At 40.6% G+C, this 16,438-nt stretch overlaps 5 protein-coding genes across 5 annotated transcripts; 4 read left to right on the forward strand and 1 right to left on the reverse strand.

Annotated features, from left to right (window-relative positions):
• Window positions 1-409: 409 nt before the first annotated feature.
• On the forward strand, window positions 410-1,344 carry LOC108044342 (glycine, alanine and asparagine-rich protein-like). Its single transcript, XM_017123333.2, has one exon. The coding sequence runs from the start codon at window positions 430-432 to the stop codon at window positions 1,291-1,293; it is 864 nt and encodes a 287-aa protein (XP_016978822.1). The 5' UTR covers window positions 410-429; the 3' UTR covers window positions 1,294-1,344.
• A 220-nt stretch (window positions 1,345-1,564) lies between these two features.
• Window positions 1,565-10,818, forward strand: LOC108044347 (methionine--tRNA ligase, mitochondrial). Its single transcript, XM_017123338.2, has 6 exons — window positions 1,565-1,732; window positions 1,802-2,082; window positions 2,336-2,758; window positions 2,951-3,215; window positions 9,065-9,262; window positions 9,962-10,818. Exons 1-6 carry the CDS (start codon window positions 1,639-1,641, stop codon window positions 10,423-10,425), a joined length of 1,725 nt encoding a protein of 574 aa, XP_016978827.1. The 5' UTR covers window positions 1,565-1,638; the 3' UTR covers window positions 10,426-10,818.
• Window positions 5,087-6,176, reverse strand: LOC108044348. The gene is made up of 3 exons (XM_017123339.2): window positions 5,570-6,176; window positions 5,339-5,507; window positions 5,087-5,279 (listed from the first exon to the last, which is right to left on the reverse strand). Exons 1-3 carry the CDS (start codon window positions 5,771-5,773, stop codon window positions 5,092-5,094), a joined length of 561 nt encoding a protein of 186 aa, XP_016978828.1. The 5' UTR covers window positions 5,774-6,176; the 3' UTR covers window positions 5,087-5,091.
• Window positions 10,819-14,689: 3,871 nt separating the features above from the next.
• On the forward strand, window positions 14,690-15,389 carry LOC108044343. Its single transcript, XM_017123334.2, has 3 exons — window positions 14,690-14,901; window positions 14,957-15,125; window positions 15,187-15,389. The coding sequence occupies exons 1-3, from the start codon at window positions 14,698-14,700 to the stop codon at window positions 15,300-15,302; spliced, it is 489 nt and encodes a 162-aa protein (XP_016978823.2). The 5' UTR covers window positions 14,690-14,697; the 3' UTR covers window positions 15,303-15,389.
• Window positions 15,390-15,895: 506 nt separating this feature from the next.
• On the forward strand, window positions 15,896-16,294 carry LOC108044337. Its single transcript, XM_044458565.1, has 3 exons — window positions 15,896-15,909; window positions 15,983-16,140; window positions 16,218-16,294. The coding sequence occupies exons 1-3, from the start codon at window positions 15,896-15,898 to the stop codon at window positions 16,292-16,294; spliced, it is 249 nt and encodes an 82-aa protein (XP_044314500.1).
• The last annotated feature ends 144 nt before the right edge of the window (window positions 16,295-16,438 follow it).

A 16,438-nucleotide genomic window follows, 5' to 3' on the forward strand; every position in this document is an offset into this window, starting at 1 on the left:
GAGAAATCTGATCTTTAAACGCGAAAAAGTGGGTCTTATACCACTAATCCATAACTTATTTTCCACTCTTTATTTAAAATGTATTGCTACAGGTAAACAGCAAACGTGAGGCTAACAATTTAGCGGAATAAGGTTTTGTGTACTAAAAAAAGAGGACCGAAGTTGAGGCACCAAAGAAGGAGGATGACCCGGCCACAAAACCGTCGATTCTCAAGAAGAATAATATAATGCAGTTTGAACCACTGGGTTGACGAGGCTAAATTTGTTCTTTTTGTGGTGATGAAACAAAACGTTATCTATTACGATTAAAAATTATTCTGTAAAACTATGTCATATTTCGCTAGTCCAAGCATTTGTTCCATCTTCTCTGTCAGAACAGGCTTTCCGAATGGAGTCAGAGTCGGAGGTTTCCAAATATTCGATCGGAATATGCCTGGCCCGAAAGCGCTACTCACCGTGCTGCTATTGCTGCATGCGTTCCCCCGACTGGAGAGCTTCCACTATCGTCCTGCCCAACCGAATGCCAAGCACTGCCTGTCCAGTTTGTACGGGGACTCCGGCGGAGGAGGCAGCGGAGGAGGAAGCGGAGGCGGAAACACGGGTTGCGCCGAAGCAAACTCGAAGAAGGACTGCAACAGTTCCGGCTTTGGCCGCGGCGACTCCAAGGCCAAGGCCTCGAACATTGCCCAAAAGGCCGCCCTGGAGGCCAAGGCGGCCAGTGATTCCCAAATGGCAGCCGCCGAGGCGGCAGCGTCCCAGGTCAAATCGGAGCTGGCCGCCAAGGCAGCGCAGTCGGCGCGGGCGGCGGAGGCGGCTCTGGCCGGAAAACAGCAGATTGTGGAGCAGCTGCAACAGGAGATGACTGAGGCGGATGCGGTGGTCAGTGAGGTGACCTCATCGCTGCAGAACACCCAGGCAAATGCCAATGCCGCTGCTTCGGCCGCCCACGAGGCCCAGACGCAGCTCAATCAGCTGAAGAACCTAGTGATAGCCGCCACCGCCAATATGGCCAATATCGAGAACGTGGCCAGTGGGGCACAGCAGGAGCTGGCCGAGAAGACGCAGCTCCTGGAGGCCGCCAAGCATCGGGTGGAGAACCTCGCCCGCCAGATGAACGATGCCAAGAGCGACTTCGAGAAGACCAAGCAGGCGGCCTACAAGGCGGCCTGTGCTGCAGTGGAGGCCAAACAGAAGGCCCAAAGGGCTCGGCGGATGATCAACCACCACCAGCAGATGCGATGGGCTCCGAGGATGTTGGCCAACAAGTTAGCCGGCGGGGGGGTTAAGATGTAGCAGCAATCCCTGGGATCAATCGGTCTCATCTATATTTTGTTATGGTTCACTTTCGGGTTTCTTAGTTTGCTAATTAAAGGTTATAGTGTTAAACCAAAATGATAAAACTAGTTTATTAAACAATTAAAATTAATTACTTTTTCTTTAATAATATTTAAATAAAAAAACCGTTTAAATAGTCTACACTGTTAAATTAACATAGTTGCAAAACGTCACTGTTAGGCCCACTGTTAACCGGCTGATGGGCAGCACTGGTTGAACAGCTGTTCAATGTTATAAAATCAAGCGGCAAATGCTTTAATATATTTTTATTAAGATTTGTGTATAAAAACAGCTTTAAAAATCATGCTCATAAGAAGAATTAAGTGCCTCCGCAGTCTGGGAACCCGCTACAACAGTTCGCACTACGTGACAACTCCAATTTTTTATGTAAATGCAGGTAAGTGTTTTGTTTTTTATGCAATTCAACTGGATACTTATAATAAAAGGAATCTTTATTTATGAATAGCCCCGCACATTGGGCACCTGTACTCGGCGGTTATTGCCGATGCCCACTGTCGCTACCAGAGATTAAGGAATCCGGAGAGGGACGTACGGCTCTGCACGGGAACGGATGAGCACGGCACCAAGATCCAACAGGCGGCTTCTCTTTACGGAGTTCCCGTGGCCAAATACTGCGATGATATATCAGAACGATACCGGGATGTGTTTCGGAGTGCCAGCATCCTGCAGGACGACTTCATTCGCACCACGGAAGAGCGACACAAGCGGGCGGTGGCCCATTTCTGGGTAGGATTTGGGTATTATTGTAGCTCATGCTGGTTAACTAAAGCCTATCTTAGATCTTCTTTTTTGTAGATGTTTAAAAGTATAAGAAACTGGGTCTTTGTTAATGTTAATTAGGAAAGTAGTGACATTTTGACTATTTAATTTTAACTATTAATTGGAGTCAAATATAATTCTTTTAAAATGCGCTTTCCAGTTTCTATTAGATTTCCTAAGACACTTCCTATGTTAAATTTGTTTTTTCTTTAATCCTTAGCGAACGCTCCACTCACGTGGCCACATATACTCGGCTGCCTACAGCGGTTGGTATTGCGTGTCGGACGAAACCTTTCTTACGGACTCACAACTGAGATTGGATGAATCCACTGGGACACGCCACTCCCTGGAATCGGGCCACCCTGTCGAGTGGACTGAAGAAACCAACTACATGTTCCGACTGTCGCAATTCCAGGATGATGTGCGTCATTGGGTGAAACAGGAGGCTCGCATCCGTCCGGCCAAGTTCGAAAAGATTCTGCTGGACACACTCAGCGAACCTCTGCCGGATGTTTCGGTATCACGGCCTTCCAACCGCGTTCATTGGGCCATTTCCGTCCCCGACGATGACTCGCAGACTGTCTACGTCTGGCTGGATGCTCTGGTCAACTACCTCAGTTCCGTTGGGTATCCCAATGAGACGGTGAGTACTAGCCCTTTTTAAGTTTTCATTATGTTAAAGTCCATTGTTCAATTGCATAAAAAATCAAGTATTATCATCTTAGAGTTTGGCATTATGTTTTTTTTACAAAAGTTAATTCTTTCTAACGTTTTAATGTTAGAATTAGAAGCTTTGGTAACAAATAAATACTTATATTTACCCTCGCCATTTCAGTTCTCTGCCCACTGGCCACCGGCGCAGCAGGTGATTGGCAAGGACATCCTCAAGTTCCACGGCATTTACTGGCCAGCCTTCCTCCTGGCCGCTGGCTTGGAACCACCTGGGCAGCTTCACGTCCACTCGCACTGGACCGTCGACGGGCAGAAGATGTCGAAGAGCAAACACAACGTAGTGGACCCTGTTCAGGCGGCCCAGCAATACACCATGGAGGGCCTGAGATACTTCCTTCTGCGGGAGGGCGTGGCCCACAGCGATGGCAGTGAGTGAATCGAAACCGCGAAATCCCTTTGATGTCTGTGGCTTGTTCACTTTGCGGCTGCAATGCCATGTGGCCTGGCCACCATGAAAATCGGGGAGGGATTGTGGGGTGGAATGCCCTGCCTGCGGTTATTCAAATAGTTTTTCCATCAAATTATCAACCGAAACTGTTAAGGTTCTCTTGAAGTGTTCGTATGTGAGTGGCCATCTGTCGTCGTTAGTTCTACGGCTATGGTTACCTTTGCTTTAATTTGCATTTCAATTTTATGCCCGAACTGCCAAACCGAAAAAGGGAACTAAAGTCGAGAGCTGGGCAAAAGTTTTTGGTCTACCAGGAGGAGAGATCTGACTTTTGTTTATTTGCCTCGAAAGTTTTCACATCCCTCGAACTTGCACAATTTGCATAAGGATGGGGAAACAGTTTGGGAAAGTTTCCGTCTGGAATTCATCAATTGTCTGAAAAATATGATTAGGTTGAGAATCGGTTGGGGCTATCGAAAGCAATTAACACACTTCGCTAAGTGTCACGGGATGCGTTTTGATTGATTGGCCCAACCTTTTCGGTTTTTCATTTGCATAAATTGCCGGCATAACGCTCCCCTCTTAAAATTTAATTTTCAATTATTGCTGACTTTGCTTTTCCGACGGATTTTCCAGACAGCTGACTGCTTTTCACGTTTGCCTTTATTCAATTTGCGCTTGTTGATGTTTCTCTTTTCAATTTTTTTTTATGGCCCGCTGCCTTGCGGCTAATTTAATTGCATTTTTATTGCATTTGGCCAGCAAATTGAAACCAAAAAACAAAAAAAGTTTCAATGAAAATGTGCGAGCTGCTGCAGTGCGTCGTCGTCGCATAATTAAATTACAAAAGTTCGACATCGCGCCCATTTTGCATATTTTTCGGGCCTTGAATGATTTATGAGCGCGGCAGATAAATTTACTTTAATTTGAGTCGACTGTCATCCATTAGGTGAAAAATCACTTAGCCCGCCATCAAACAGTTGCCTTCAAATTCGATATTGTGGCCCAGGGTGACATCCGTTTTCATAATGCTGTTAGGACAACATCATTATTAAATGCTCAAGTTTTCATTACAGGCCAAACTTCCGCAACACAGAAATTGCATTTCGTCGTCGCCGACATAACACAGATGCTGGGGAGGGAGCAGAAATATTGGAAGGACTAGCAGCATCTGCGTTTATGTTAGAAAAAGTTGCCCAGGGAATGCAAATGGGGGAGGTGCGTTGATGCAATCAACTTCCTTGGGGCGTCACTCAATTTTTAAATTTCAATACTTAAACTTGTCACTGGGGACTGTTTGCCCTTGTGAAATCTTGGTGGCGATAGGAAACGCTTTTATGGAATAGTATTGCTTTCCTTGAAAATTATTATAGTCCGCTGAACAACGATTTAATCCCACAGCAAAACAGTAAACATTTTTTATATAAACTTTTAAAATATAAAATATCCATGGGGGTTTAAAAATTGTGATAGGTGCCTACAAAAAATTGCTTTTTTAGCTTTTATTTTTGTTATTCTTGAGTTAATATTTAAAATTAATAAAATACTGTTATCAGTGCATCTCAAAAATCCAAAAACAAAGCAAAATCTTTTTCGTTTGTACAAATAATCTGCATCGCAAGACACAATTAATTCCCCACTATCTCCGACCTTGTACAACTTTTACAATACATACATACCTGTATATATAGGAAAACTTAATAGGGTGGATTCATGAACAAAATTAAAATTATGTTAGATTAAAACTTGTGTTTTCGATTGTCATTTAAAGTTTTTTATTAGCCAATCGAGAACATGAATAAATTTAAAATTAGTTAAGAAGATTAGTTGCATTTAGGAAAACCTGATTTTGTTTCTTAGTAACGAGGCTTAAATTCTACTCCCGAGGGTCTTGTAATTTGGCTCAATTTTTTAGTCAAATTAGCGAAGTAGTTTCTGTCACTAATTTTTGTATACAGTGTTTTACCAACATTATTATACAAACTAGAAATTCTAAAGAAACTTTCATTTCGGGATAAAATAACTGTAGTCGAGGGTGGTGAGTCTGCAAAAAATTAAGTACTTGTCAGTAAAATCTTTAACATTTTTGTAGTTTGTACTCACATGTCGGGTTGACGCACAGTGTTACATCATTAAGTATCAAACTAGTCAGCATGGGCAGCTCGTCTTCAATATCTATAAACTTCACGAACATCTTTGCAGGCTTTCCACTTCTGACATTGACGGCCCACTCCTCATTAGAGGGGTATGGATTGAGAAAATCGACTTGATCCTGCAAGGAAAAATAAAAAATCAGTATTTTTCAGTTGTTATTAGAGTCTTCTGTCAACATACCATATAGGCGCCTCGAGACGAGAAAATTGCCTTCCAGAAAAATGCAATCATTCCGGTGTTGTTTGGCGTAAAAATACCTATGTATGTTTTACCCCCGTTCATGACGTCATATGTAAAATAATTATCACAGTTATGATTCGGAAAACGTACGGCCAGGACCGAGAAAAGGGAAACGTAAAAGCAAATCCAAAAAACTATAGACATTGCGCTGCTGATAGAGGCTGATCGAAGACTGATTTACTGGACCCTAGAAATACAGTGCAATTGTTTCGCCATTTCTTATCGCGATCTTCCACTAAGGCACAGCAGAGCTACCGAAATATTAATAGTGCAATTTTTTTTTTGACCCCCAGTAAAATTAATTAGTGTTTGTCCATTATTGTTTACCCAATCGCCTTCTTTATCGCCTTGCTAATCAGAAACGGAGACTGATCACGCAGAAATACTGTGCTCATTACGATGAAATAAAATAAAAGCTGTGCATCTTAAAATGAATTTATGTGGTTTTAGATAGATAAGAAAAACTGCAGAACAATATACATATTTTTAAGGCTACAAAGCCGACGGTATAGATTTTGCATTCTTGGTTTTTCTACAAATCCAATTGATATCGTTTTTATCCCATTTTATTATTATTAACATCCGTCTAAAACAAGATTTTCAAAAAATTTGATCACAATGACGACTTTTTCCATGAATTTAACTCCTTTGTCCTTAAATTTTTCCCATTTTATTTCACCCAATGTTTTTACACTTTTTCCAAACTGCCTGCCTGATCCGGTAGCGGGTTATGTTAAAGGGCAGACAAGAAATAAGTGTTTGGCACATAACCTATACGCCCTGTGTTGCCCGGGTAAATTTGCCTGACACCCCAGACTGGCTGTCTCCGATTGCAGAGCGGCTTGTTAAATATTTGATGGCCCACCTCTGCACTTAAAGCCAAAGTTTTGTTGAAAAAAAATAGAGGAGGACTGGAGAGCACTGCAAAATTGTGTCAAAGTTCTCAGCAGGCAATGGTAAACTGGAGCAGAGCGACAAGTTATTCAAGTTATTTAAGGTGCAGTCGAACAGGCAACAGCCCGCATTCGAAGTGCGGCTCTTGGGGCACGTAAAAAAGTATTATTTATATTACTGCCAGAAGAGCGGCTGCATTTGTCGGTGGCAAGGGGGCAGGTGCCACACCCCCTCCTCGGTCACGTGGCAACATGTGCAGCGTGCTTAAAGTTGGTGGCAAGTGTTGTACCCGGCTTCCTCGTGCCGTCAGCAACTTTTGCTTTTTTGCACAATTTGTAGCTGCTCACGTAAGCAGTTAAGAGTTGTCCGGACCCAAGTCCGGACTTGAGCTCCGGCAGGTAATGCCACATACAAAATACAACACGTGTTGCGGGCCTCTGCGAACAATTTCATTAGAAAGCAATACTCGATTGGCAGTCGAGGGGGGCGTGCGGGGAGCTACTAATAAAGTTTGATGCAATTCACATTGCATTTCTGGCCAACGGCAGGCAAACGTTGGCATTGCCATCAAAATTCAATGCATTCAAAATGAAAAGCCTGCCGATCGGTTCAGTTAACTCATAAAAGGTCTCACGACTTGTCGGTTACTCCCTTACATTTTTGTCCTATTTGAAACACTTTATTTAACAAGGATTTCAGAACGATGGAGATAATATTATATTAATAGCATGAAACTTCCTGTTCTACCATTAAAATTGTGGTGTTCAACTAAAAGTTTTAATAGAATCTAATATCATAATTTTGCTGGTTTATTATGTTTAATTCAAAAGTTTCAAAAACAGTTTAACTAATTAAATTTTAAAGTTGCTGGGTAGCAGCAATTCTAATAACAATTCCCATTTTTCACACTACGAGTGGCTCCACATGAATTCGATTTGGGGAAACTAACGTCTATGCATGTGAATTCAACGCAACTCAACTCGACACTCTTTCATTTGAATTCGGGTGACAAGCAGACTTTTGCCTCCTTTGGGCGGGTGAAACTTTCTGCTGTATTTCTTCTAGTTTCGCAACAAATTAATGCTTCAGGTAACACTTTTTGGCAGTTATATTTCCCAAGAGAGTTTGCAAGAGGAAACCTCATTTGGCAGCACAGGTAAAAAGTTGAAAATGCACCAACGAAATGTATTTGCTGTGCGAATTATAGTTTGTTTGGTTTTCTTTCCATTCCGAAATCTGATCATCAAAATGGCCAAATTTCGACCAGCAATTATTCCTTGCCAGCAGCAATTACCCGATTATTGTCTTAGCAGACAGTGGCCCTTTTTAATTACCAAAAGGATGCTGCAGCAGTTGCAGCTATATTCTGTGGTCCCATTAGCAGATGTCGAAATTGTTGCCGCATTTTTGGCAGGTTATGATATTTTGATGGGTTGTATATTTTATTAGGCTGGCTATGAAATAATTAGTAGTGCCACTACCACTGCACTTGAGTACATAAAATGAATTAATTCCATATTATTAACTGGGCTATTCATTTTACCTGCACAGAGAGAAACATGTAATGAAATTAAAGTAGTTGATAAAACAGAGTATATTTCTCATTTGCGGTTGAGTGCATTAAATAAATACAGTGCTTGTCCACTTAATTCTTACAAGTTTCCCCCGGCGAACTCATCATTATATGTATTATGCTGGAATCAAGTCCTTACCGAGACACTCTTTTATCCTTTACACTATCTCCTTCATTCAGTTCAATTTCCCTTCGGGCAAAGATTTTGCAACTATTAGCGCAGCTTAAATCCTTTCGTGTTCAGCTTTGCTCCCACAAAGCCACCTGCAGCACCGTTTTGTGTGGCGAGGGAAAATGGGGAAAACTCCTTACCGGCTTGTTGTTGTTAAGTTATTCGGATTTTATCTTAACGGGCTTTGGTCGAAGGACAAGAACCCCTGATTCCTCGGGCTCTGTTGCCGCCATGCTAATCCCCTTAATGGGCGACCGGGCATACGGCGAATTTGTTAGCAGTTAATGCCCAAGCAGAAGCAAGTTAAATGGAAGATGAAAATATCACTCATACGCCTGGGCTTTCCACGTTGAGTTGACGTTTTTTATACTTTCTGCTTAGCATCTCCAACCAAGCAATATACTAAATAGTAGTAGCAATTAGCTAAGAAAAGTTTAAATCTTTAAGTTATTATTAGTAATTATAATTACAGGCTTTAAGTATTTGAAGTTTTTAAATAAATTATGGTATTTTTAAAGTATTATTTAATCATTTCAATTCTCTACTTTTCAAAATGTTTAAAGTATGTTTTATTGCAAGTAATTAAAATAATACAAGTCATTTATTACCAGTTTGTGTAAACAAATTTATTCATTAAAAAACCCGATTTATTTTTATGGATAAAACAGTTTCCCTTATAATGAAAAAATGTTGTTAAGAATTGTTGCCCAACTACATTATTTGGGTGCAGCTGTCGCTTTTTGTGCAGCTCCTCCCTGGCCAAACTGACAAGTTGTCTGCTCTGGTTTGCTTTCAGACTACAGCCACGTGAAGGCGCAGCGCATCCTCAACTCGGAACTGGCGGACACCCTGGGCAATCTGCTATCGCGTGCCTGTGCCAAGTCGCTGAATCCCGGCCAAATCTATCCATCAGCCAAGCCCGAGCACTTGGCGGACCTGCTCCGGAGCTTGGAAGCGGCCAAACGCCTGCAGGAGTCGCTTTTGCAGCTGTCAGGTGAGTGGATCGGAATGGAAAGGAAAGGAGTGAAGTGGATTGCAGTGGAGTGGAGTGGAGTGGAGCGCTGCTTTGTCATTTTAATATTTAAGCAGCCAGGCTCGAGCCGAAGAGCGTCATCTCGAGATATAGATGGTTTATAATCTGCATTTGCGTTTGCATCCGCATCCGCATCTGCCCGAAGCACTTCCGGCCAATCTCCGAGCGGCAAGTGCACTCGAGAGTGTGGCCAAGCCAGCGAGCTTATAGCTTTAAGTGCGCCAAGTGAAGCCACCATTTTGTATATTGTATTTTGTGCACTTAAACAAAATGTTAATTCAATTTTCCCATTAAAGAGAAACCACTTTATAAACTTTACTTATTAAGTATTTAAAGACTTGTGTACAGTTTGAATTTTAAATAATTAAATTCTTTGGATAAGGCAGTTTTATTGTTATATATTTTTGGCAGTTCAACTGATAATGTAACTTTCCCTTTATGAAATGCTAAAAATATTTTTTGAAATCTAAAAGCATTTAAAATTATAGATATTATATCTTTTAATTTTATGTAAATCTCTAATAGTCGTACAGTTAATTAATTTCTGAAATTGTTAAAGAAAGGAAAAAAAATATTAAAGATCAACGCCACTAATATTTAAGGTTCTCAGATTGTTTCCGAATTTGTTTTTAAGTGTTTTCTATGTTTCGCATTTTTCAGAGCGATGCGAGTCGCATTACGAGTGCAATCACTTCCACTTGGTGGCCGACACTGCGATGGCGGCTCTGCATGCGGCCAACAACTTCTTTGAGAGCTCCAGACCCTGGACGTTGAAGGCGGGTGCGGCAGAGTCCAACCAGCCGCGTTTGGAGACCATAATCGCCATGACAATGGACGCGTTGCGGCTCTGCGGCATTGTGCTGCAGCCCATAATTCCCCAGCTGGCCACCCGGCTGCTCGATAAGCTGAGCGTCCCGACCGCGCAACGTGGCTGGAATTACTTGGCCGAGAGTATCGCCACCAACCCCGCCAATCTCGGCGGGAGCCGTCAATTGGATGGGCACACCAGTGCGCTTCTCTTCCAGCGGATTCTCGGGGAAAGCACCGCAAAGGAGGAGCACAAGCCGCAGCCAGCCAAGCGGAGCAAATCGAAGAAGAAGGAGCGCCGCGAAACAATGTCCTGAAGTGGCCGTAATAAACTGATTCCAAAGCCAATCCACCGGTGACATTTATTCTTGGCGAGGGCTTTATAACACTGAGCTACAGCAAAAAATTCATAATGAAAGACTCAAAGAAGTGCATTTATTATTTTCTGATTGGAACGTAGTTTCATTATAAAGTATTTCTTTTATAAATTTTGTAAAGTTGACCTGGCACTTCCGCAAAGTAGAAATGGATTTGATAAACTAGTTTTGTTCGCCAGAATGAAAGCATAATCTATTGACCACCTTCTTAATTCATAAGCTGTAAAAACAATATTACATTGTTTAAGCCCTGTACAAAAATGTGAACCTTATTCTTACTTTAATTTTCGTGTTGAGCAAATATATATTTACAATAAAAATCATTGTAAACTAGTGCTCATTGCCCAAGCAGCCGCAAATCAAAAACGCAGGCCAAACAACTTGGCTTACTCTGTGTTTTCGGGTCTCTGGCTCTTACTCCGAGTCTCATTAAAATCCACTTAATTATGTGCAGGAAGGAAAAAGCAGTGCCGTCAGCAGCATTGCTGTCTCATATTCCTCTGTAATTTATTACGCGTAATTGAAGTCAGCATCAGGTGGCAAGAATGGGGAGTTATTTATGGCCTTCAATTGGCAAACAGGTTGAGGGGCAAACCACCAGCCCAAACTTGGAGCCAGACTTTTATTTGTTAATTTATTTTAATTTCCACGGGCCAGCCAAAAGAAAAAAAAAAACGTATACCATGGAAGTACTCCACGAGCAGCGTAATCAAAATAAATGGCATTGTGGCTTTCCATCCAAGTAGGAGTGCATGTGCGAGTGGGTTGGCGCAGGGCCAAGTCAAGTGCAACCATTAGAGTCAATTGCTGGCTGGCCCAGAGGAAAAGACAAAGCTGATTAGATTACTCGCCAGCCAACGCCAGATCCGCTTTGTGGAAATAGTTTAATTAAGATTCCCCTCGAAGTACGAACGCGGCATCAATCAGGTCTCAAGCCCAGAAGTTAAAAATCATTGGGTAACAGATTGCAGTTTTCTTCACTATTTTACTAATTTTTCCGCTTTTCCTCTAGTTCCTTGCAGTCGTTGATGGGAAATTTAAAAGGTGGTGGGTACCTGTTTTATTAAAAACATAAAACAAATCATTAAAAAAGATTTGAAGATGGTATATCCAATAGGGATATTACTTTATCCTGAGTATATTCTTTCCCTATATATTTTAAATACAAAATTCTGCCTTTGAACCATAAAAATTCAGTACCTTTTGCATCACTAGTTTCTGCTAATTGCACGTGAATGGCAGACATTACCGCCGCTATCAGCTGGAGGTGAACAACAATTTAACTTCATTTTCGAGTGGACCATCGCTGCAGCCTCTACTCCAGTATCAGCTGCCCAGGTGGGCAATTAGGCAGCCAAAATGTGCGGGCTTTTGGGCCCAGTTAACTTGCAATTTACCGTGCAGTCTGAAGTTGGGGAGATGCCGATTCGAAAGTGGATACAGCTGCTGGCGCTGATGCGGATGCGGATGCACATGTTGATGCAGACACTTAACTGCTGGCCTGAAAAGCTAACACATGAGATAGATAACCATAAAACAGGGGGAGTGCAAAATTAGTGAAATGGTTTGCTGCATTATTCGCCGTATCTGGTAAGGGAACGATTTGGACTTTAATGATAGATATTTCTTTTACCATACCTTAAGAAATCGAAAAAATCCAAGAAAAGATACATGAAGTATCTGTTGAATAAGGCCATCTATTATTTATACAACTAAAAACGTAGCTGATTTTAAATACATGTTTAATGGGTTATCACAATAAATGGTTTTGTTTTGACATGAAAAAGTTGGATAACCGATTTAAAATTAAATTTTAACTTGCTTGTCACATTATTAAACAACTTAGAACGTTGTTTCTTCAACCTTCCTCTTTGAAGGCGCATCCCTATCGATCGCTTTTCATAATTTAATATTCAACCGGGCAAAATTAATATTATAGTGCAAGCAAATTAAGTTGACGTTAATGAGACAGCTACGACCAAAGAGAAGAAAACAGAGCAGGGCATTATAAACAAGAGCATTAACATGCTTGACTTGCAAAAAGTTGTTAAGTTTGCATTTAAAATGAAATTACGCAGACTGTGGTGGAGAAGTCAGGTAATAGGGTTAATGATTCACTTTAAACGCTGCTTAAACTCGAACGCAAAACCCAAAGTGCTTGTTGTTCCTGCGGATGCTGCCCCTGATTGCACTTTGATTAATTATAAAGTTGCTTTGCCTTGTCGAGATTGCCGCCGTCTGTCGGCCACAACTCTCCACTCTAGCAATGCATAATTTAATTTGCCTGCCAGCCAAGTGGCGTATGCGCAATATTGTAAATGAATTAGCCCGCGCTTCAAGTAGCCACTTGTTGAGGCTTTAGCATTGTTCCACAGAAAACGAAGCTGATTTGCTTTTGGCAAATGATTTCTCTATAAGATAATTATTGGTTGTATATTTAACATACCTGCATGTCAAAATCTTTTGAAATATAAATTATAAAACCCATCTAAAGCAACCAATAAAGTCTTTTTGAAAAAAAATTATTCAATAAACTGAAATTGTTAATAATTTAAATAATATTTAAATTCTCCGATTGTGCATCTATCGAGAGCCTTTTAACTTTGAAATATGCTAATTTCACATTGGGTGACATCAGATAAATGCAATACCGATGCCAAATGGCGCTTGACTAATTCATTAAGCCAGCTCAAAAGTGTTTAATGATTCGTTTCCAAGGCTAAACAGTTGTTGTAATTCTTCAATTAAATCAATTAACTGTGGAAATTGAATCGAGCGTATTGGGCATTTAATTAGAGCAGATTTATGCGGGCAATATTTAAATGGCAACAGAGTTTGTTAAGTGGATGCGACAGCAGTCTGGCATAGATTTAGGCTGGCTCACATGGTGTGTAATTAAATTGCACTGAAAAATTCCGCCCAAATCCTTAATCCTTGGACACCCAAGCCCATTGCCATGGCAACTATGCGAGTCGTTATCCCTTTTAATGAATTTTTTTGCTGGCCCTACCGGCCTTCGCTTTTCATTTTGCCGGGCAGCAAAGTTTATTTTCCCATAACCACCCAACCCACCCGTTTTCTGCAACCTTTTTGCGCCAAAGTAAATATTTTACTATGCCACTATTTAAAGCATACTTTCAGGCGGCTGTCGGCACAGCTGGAAAACCACAGCTGGAAAACCTGCGGCGAGCAGGCGAAAGCGAAGGAAAATGCTACTGAAGCAACAGCCCGGCAGCCATTTTATTTTTGCAATATTTTCCAGGTCAAAATGTCGTAGAACTTTTATTAACTTCATGCCGAAAACCCCCAGTTCGTGTTTGTGTCTCGTCCTTGTGTTTGTGTCTAAACATTAAAAGTAGCTTAGTGTTGTCGGTCGTTGGGCGTAAGTGTTTGGGTCTCATGTTGATAACTTATATTGGGGATGTCAACAGACGAATGCGCTTCGAGTGGATTTTGCATCCCAGTCAATGGCCAAGGATCGTTATCCTTGCCGGGACTCGAGCGTCCTCGTTTGGGTTGTTTTATGACCTGGAAAGAGGCCACTCAAATGACCAGAGCCGCAAGCTGGTTTTTAAAGTTTTCCAGCAAAATCTTGAAAAACTTTTCGGAGAAAATTTTCCTTCAAGCATTGGAGCGCCGTTGATAAGTAAGACAAATTAATTTGCTGCACTTTTGCATGACAATGCAGGATTTGTGAACAACAGCGGCCCACACAAAGGGCAGGGGAAAAATGAAAAATGTAATTTCAACGAAGACAAAGGCGACGACAGACAGCAAATGAGAGCAGGAAAATTAAATTCACCTTCGAAAAATACTTGTGCCTGGTTGACTCGGTACTATTCAAGTCTATCGGCCCGGTTCTCATTTTGGATTTCGAAACTTTTATTTATTATATCCGTAGGACTTTTGTTTTTGCATAGCACACAGATTTAAATTGAGTATTAAGTTAAAATCCACTTTGCTTGCCTAAAAATGTGATACTTATTCTTCTCCTTTGGATATAGTTTTTCAATAAATTTGAAATTTTTTTTATAGGTCCCTACACATACTAAATTTAAGTTTCATTAGAGATTAATATTGGTTGTTCTAGATTGCTCTTTAGAGCTTCGTGATAAGATGTTTAAGAGTATAATGGTTTTAAATATATAGATGGAACCAAATTGTTCACAGCTCCCAGTTACTGTTCGGGCTTTATCAGCAGAGGTTCTCAACATGTCTATAATTTGTCTGACTTTTTTGTGTTTTTGTTTGAGCTTTGCTCTGGCTCTACATATACCTCCGCACAATTGCGATAAATACTTCAGATACTCCACGGTAGATAACGGAAACTCCTTTATAGGCATTTGCACGGCACCTTTAGTTCCCACTTTGAATTTCTACTGGAAGGCGACTTTTGAAGTCCAAGAATATCACGGGGTATGCACTTAATAAGTCAAGCAATGCAAATTCTCACATTAAGTATATTTTCAAGATGTTTTTAAGCGCATTGCAACCGTATCCCAACCGTGAAGAGGCAGGCATTAGTTTTCTGAAAGGAGAGCCGGTTCAGGCTTATGTGCGTTTTGTGAATATCACCACTGAGCTGCCCAAACTGTACTCTTTGATCCTCAACGGAAACGAGCTGTGCTCTAATATAGGATGTGAGTACCAAATTGGGATTCCGCAAGGATCCACAGTAATCGCTATTTTCCCTTTGCACAGATCCATTACCCAGGACCCGAGCTTCTGCCGAGCATCATATGTCCATTAACTTAAAAAGAGGAGACAGTAGTCAAGAAAGCACACCAAATTACAAGATGGACATCGAAAGAGTTTAATTTTTTCTGTCAACGCTGTGTTCAAAAAAAATTTATTTATAAATATTAATTTATAAATAAAATGAATTTAATGTGTCATTTGGCTTACGTTACTTTTGTTGTTTCATTACAATTTCTAGAAAAAAAGACAAATTTTTCAAAATTTATATTTAACAAATCCACTTTTCGTATAAAATGCTAATCTGTTACTTTTTTCAGGCCTGACAAGCCAAATGCCATGACCCCATTAACTGATTAAATCTATCGCAGAAGAAAAGTATTTTTTTTTATTTTATTAATTATTCATTATTTTTATTTTACTGTCTTAGAGAATCTGCTCTATAGAACCAAAGAAAACTGATAACCTAGAATTGTTCTTAGCTATCAGTGTTCGTCCAGAGTTAGTCAGCAGTGGTTCTTAAAATGTATATAATTCGGCTGTGTTTATTGTGGGTTTTTTTTAATTTAGCTCAGACCCAACATATACCACAAAACAATTGCAAAACAATACTTTGAATATGTGTCGGAAGACAATGGTAAAAGTTTTTTAGGTATTTTCACAGCACCTATATCACTTTATTTAAGGTTTGAGTGGATTGCGACATTTGTGGTCCATGGACATCGCGAGGTGAGCGGTTATTATAAGTAAATTGATTTACTTTAATTTAACACTTTCTTTGCATTTTCAAGGTCTTTGTAAGCCCACTGCTGCCGTATCCCAACAAAGATATTTCTGTTCGTGAAGTTTTAAGTGGAAGGCAGAATAAGGTTTATGTATATTTTCTGAGTACCAACAACGAGCTGCCCAAGCTGACCCATTTGAGTCTGAACCGAAACACGCTGTGCAATAGTACCGGCTGTGAGTAAAGAATTGATATTATAGGAGATTTAACTTATATTTGATCACTTTCCATCTGATTCTTTTCTCTTTCAAAGACGGAATTCCCTCGACCAAAATTACTGTGCAATACATACTAGATCAATCCAGAAATCTACAATACCGTGAAATTTAATTTGCTTTGCTTAAGCCTAATGAAGCCATTTTTCTGAGTGAATAAATTTGAACCAAAAAGTAATTTGCCTAAAATGGGAACACACCGGGGTCTTTTTTTGAGTATTTACCTGACGTTGCATGCGAATATTTGACAGCAAGTTAA

This window comes from Drosophila rhopaloa, unplaced genomic scaffold, assembly GCF_018152115.1.
Source record: "Drosophila rhopaloa isolate 14029-0021.01 unplaced genomic scaffold, ASM1815211v1 contig_167, whole genome shotgun sequence".
NCBI classification, from domain to species: domain Eukaryota; kingdom Metazoa; phylum Arthropoda; class Insecta; order Diptera; family Drosophilidae; genus Drosophila; species Drosophila rhopaloa.